The 5000-nt window shown below is 40.0% G+C and overlaps 1 protein-coding gene across 1 annotated transcript in view; it reads right to left on the bottom strand.

Moving 5' to 3' along the window:
• Positions 1–5000, bottom strand: part of kdm4c (lysine (K)-specific demethylase 4C) — a gene marked incomplete at both ends in the record, with an annotated part of 53681 nt that overhangs the window by 17181 nt on the left and 31500 nt on the right. The window contains one exon of the mRNA XM_080534831.1: positions 2968–3044. Coding sequence (XP_080390957.1) covers positions 2968–3044 — 77 coding nt within the window. The remainder of the gene's footprint in view (positions 1–2967; positions 3045–5000) is intronic.

Here is a 5000-nt window from a genome sequence, read left to right as displayed (position 1 = left end):
GCATATGATGTCCGAAATTTTACTAAAGTTCAGCCGCGAAGTTGTTGCACTGTTGTCCTATCGAGTTTTACGTAAATAAAGGTTTGAAAAATGTTACCGTATTCCCACATGTACCGTAACATGTACAATACTGTACTGTATCACAACTCAATGCAAACGCTACAGAGGATCCATTACACACAACAATACTCACTGAAAACAATGTTCAGGGTGTGATGTTTTATTTTTTATTTATGGAACTATACCACACACACACACACACACACACCACAATCATTTGCAACAAGTGTCTTAAATTTGGAGTCGTTATGTTTAATGAATGAAGCCAGGTGTGTTCATTGTGTTAACATTTTGCTGACTTTGGCAAGCATTTTGCATCACATGAGCTTTAATTTGAGAATTTGAGCAGAGTTTTTTGCAACTTGTGTTTTAGCAAGACAAAATGTGTTTAGATTTATGAGAAAAGGAGGATTGTGTTTTGTGAATTGTGTCTTCATGTGAAATGTGTTTATGGTTTTGGCAAATGGGAGCTAGTTTTATTAAATGTGTTTAGAGAACTGGTCATTTGGTTTAGAGAATTGGCTTTTGTGTTTTAGAAATTGGGAAAAACTGTAATGACAATAAAGACCATTCATTCATTCATTCATAATACTGTTTTATACTAAATAAAAAATAAAAATAAATAGATGTCTTTAAAAGGCCAAACTGATTGCATCCCTTATTAAGCCACTATCACTATAACAATACAGAATAAAATATATACATGTCTTTAAAAGAACAAACTGATTACTTATTAAGCCACTATCACTTATATTCTCCTTCTTGGCACCACGTCCCATAAGGCTTCCCGTCACTACTCAGGGTTTTTCCTGGCTCAAAATGAGGCGGAGGTGGTACCAGTGGTGTTTGACATCGGGGGGGACCCATGAAGCAGGGCTGTCTGGGGGTCCTTAAACGAGCATCAAACACTTAATTTCTTGCATTCTGGTGAATTGATATGCACCAATTTGTGCCCTTTCGCCATCAATTTATGGTGGAAATGTCATTATATATGTAAAGGAAAAAACAATATTCAGGCACCAGATGGCCATTCAAAATATAATGTAATATAATGCAATATAAGGCTCTCAGGCATTCTGTACTTTCAAATATGTATTCTCCTTGAGCAGTCAACATCAACTATCAGCTGTTTCGCTAGCAAACACGAAAGCTAAGTTATTTGTGAAACAGCGCCCCCGCCACCACGTCGGCGCAATGCCGCAATTGCATTTTTAAAAAAAAAAATTATTCTCCCGCGCCGGAAATCCGGCACTGTGCCGGAGTACTTTAAGCCCTGCGTAGGTCATACTAGCCCTAGTTATTGTTATATGTTCATATTTTAATAAATGAATATTTACTACTGTGGTGATATCAGCAGCAGGCTAAAATTGTCTTATCGTCACGATAGCCTAGTGGTATTTACCGCTGTCGTGGTATTTATTCGTCTTTTTAAGACGGTGGTTCGAATCCCTCTTCGGACACACTTTTTTATTTCATTTCGTTGTCTGAATCTAATCTAAAATCTCATCTAAAATATAGTAATAGTAAGTATATAGGCTATAAAATGATGGTGCAGGCTAATTTACAAGAACTGACACGATTACAATGGTGTTTGAAGCCTTTCTGAGTAAATTATGTTCTTCAACTACTAGACCCTGGATTTGGCATAGATTCTTTTTTCTTACGATTACTGATGGATAGATGATTGACTTAGACAGATATATATATATATATATGATATATATATATATATCATATATATATATATAAGATATATATATATAAGATATATATATATATAAGATATATATAAGATATATATATATATATATGCTGTAAATCGATTTGCATGAAGGCTTCGGTTAAATGTAAAAAAAAATAAAAGAATCACTTAAATCAAGTCTCGAACACGCAACCTTTGGAACTCTAGCTGGCTGCCTTAACCACTGTGCCAGCCAGACCGCTGTGATGACAGCAATGCAAGTTGAAACAATTACTTTTTTTTTTTACACTCTTTTATTTATTGATCTATCGATCTATCTATCACACTTTCAAAATATCAAGTTATCTATCACACAATCAAACTATCTATCGATCGATCACACTTTCAAAATATCAAATTATCTATCTATCACACAGTCAACCAATCTATCTATCTATCTCGTGTGAAGTGGGAACTAATATTTCCTAAAAGACGAGGAACTGTCGTTCGGGATGTAGTTCCGCCTGTGAGCCTTTTTTGACGCACGTATTACTTTAGCCAGTCTTTTAGCCTGTTCGCGACCAGGCTAATTATATCTGACTCAGAAGGAGCTCAACCAAGCAGCGAATTATTTGAGCCACATTGATGGAACCGAACGCAAGCTAACATTATCGCCGATTAGAACTTTATCGAGGCTTAGAAGATAATCCACCTTAGTGGAATGGGCCCCAGGATATCTATCTAATGTTTAGGTAACAACTATCAGGATATCTAGCTAATGTTTAGGTAACTATCAGGATATCTAGCTAATGTTTAGTTAACTATCAGGATATCTAGCTAATGTTTAGTTAACTATCAGGATATCTAGCTAATGTTTAGGTTACAACTATCAGGATATCTAACTAATGTTTAGTCAACTATCAGGATATCTAACTAATGTTTAATCAACTATCAGGATATCTAGCTAATGTTTAGGTTACAACTATCAGGATATCTAACTAATGTTTAGTCAACTATCAGGATATCTAGCTAATGTTTAGTCAACTATCAGGATATCTAGCTAATGTTTAGTTATCAAAATAAGTCTGGATTTTCCTTTAGCGACGTTGATGGAATACCCCCCTGGATATCTAGCTAATGTTTAGTCAACAACCTTTCCCAGGCATACAATGACCAAATGAGTGATGTCACAAACACAAAACTGATCTGATTGGTCGGTCACGTACAGCTGTGAGGCTCCCGTCCGTGCAGCGGTCACATGACCACTCTTCACCAACGTCGTCAGGGGCGACGCCATAGCAACCTACGGAGACAGGAAGTGAGACAATCAGGAGCGTAAACATCTCGTATGACTAAAGAAATTCACCACACCGGTGACTAAATATCCTCCACCAATATGTGGTGGTGGGACGCTCCACTCTTATTACACGGTGTGGTGGTCTGGCACTAGTATCCAAAGTTGTAAACCACCCCAGACAGTTTCGATCGCGCATCGATCGAATATTTCGATTCTCGATTTCTGTCGGAACCGCCATATTTCTTTTGTTTGTTTCTATTAACAGTCAAACAGTCAAACTCTCTGTAAGGTTCCCCACTCCTGCTGGTTTTAGCATCCATTAGATTAGATTAGATTCAGCTTTATTGTGATTGCAGAGTACAAGTACCAGACAACAAAATGCAGTTTAGCATCCAACCAGAAGTGCAAATAGTGATATAAGAACATGATATAAAAAAACATGACAATTATAGTGATAGGTACAGTAAGGCTTTTTACAGTAGTTTAGAGGTATACAGTTATGAGCTACGTACAGTTAAGGTAGCTATGTACAGTTAAGGTAGCTATGTACAGTTATGAGCTACGTACAGTTAAGGTAGCTATGTACAGTTAAGGTAGCTATGTACAGTTAAGGTAGCTATGTACAGTTATGAGCTACGTACAGTTAAGGTAGCTATGTACAGTTAAGGTAGCTATGTACAGTTATGAGCTACGTACAGTTAAGGTAGCTATGTACAGTTATGAGCTACGTACAGTTAAGGTAGCTATGTACAGTTAAGGTAGCTATGTACAGTTAAGGTAGCTATGTACAGTTAAGGTAGCTATGTACAGTTAAGGTAGCTTATACAGTATGGTGCTATGCTTATGTACAGTATGTAATGTGCAGATGGATAAAAAGAAGCTATATATCAAAGACGTATGTGCAATGTGCAATTATACAGTGTGTGCAAAGGTAGTATTGTAAACATCAGTAGTGCCAAGGTTAAAAACTGATCGCATTAAAGGCACTCGACCGGTTAATACGACACCAGGATGTTTGACCGAGTCGAAATTGATCCCTGACCCAGAGGAAAGAGCCCAGCCCAGGGGGAGGCCTGCACACAGGGGGGAGGCTGGTGGGGGTAGAAATCGGAGGACGGTCTCGTTGTAAGGCGGCACGGAACACACAAACCTGATACCGTTCCTCAACCCATCGTCTCCATTGATTTCTACTTCCTCCAGCCTCCCCTGCTGCAACACAAATCACATGGGACCACACACACACACACACGTGCACACACACACACACACACACACACACACACACACAACACCCCCCCCAACACACACACACACATCCTTCATGATAGAGCTGATTGTAGTTAACGCCCCCACCACCACACACACACACACACACACACACACACACACACACACACACACACACACACACACACACAAACACAAACAGACAGACAAACACACACACACACACACACACACACACACACACTCTCTGTTGTTGAGGTAGTAAAGGTATATGGAAATGCATCATCTCTCTCAGCCTCATTTGCATCTAGCGAGTCTCTGTGCCTTCATCTGCCTGCTGAATATACAGCACAGGTTGCAAACCTAGACACACACACACACACACACACACACACAGACAGACACACACAGACACACGCGCACACAGACACACACACACACACAGACAGACAGACAGACACACACAGACACACGCGCACACAGACACACACACACACACACACACACACCCGTGCCCACACAAATAGACAGACAGAGACACACACACACACACACACACACACACCCGTGCCCACACACAGCCAGACAGACAGACACACACAGACACACACAGACACACACACACACACACACACACACACACACACACACGCCCGTGCCCACACACACACACACACGCCCGTGCCCGTGCCCGTGCCCACACACACACACACACACACACCCGTGCCCGTGCCC

This window comes from Nansenia antarctica, assembly GCF_963989245.1.
Source record: "Nansenia antarctica genome assembly, chromosome: 6".
NCBI lineage: Eukaryota > Metazoa > Chordata > Actinopteri > Argentiniformes > Microstomatidae > Nansenia > Nansenia antarctica.
The sequence above is the reverse complement of the archived record's forward strand: the minus strand, read 5'-3'. Positions and strand labels throughout refer to the sequence as shown.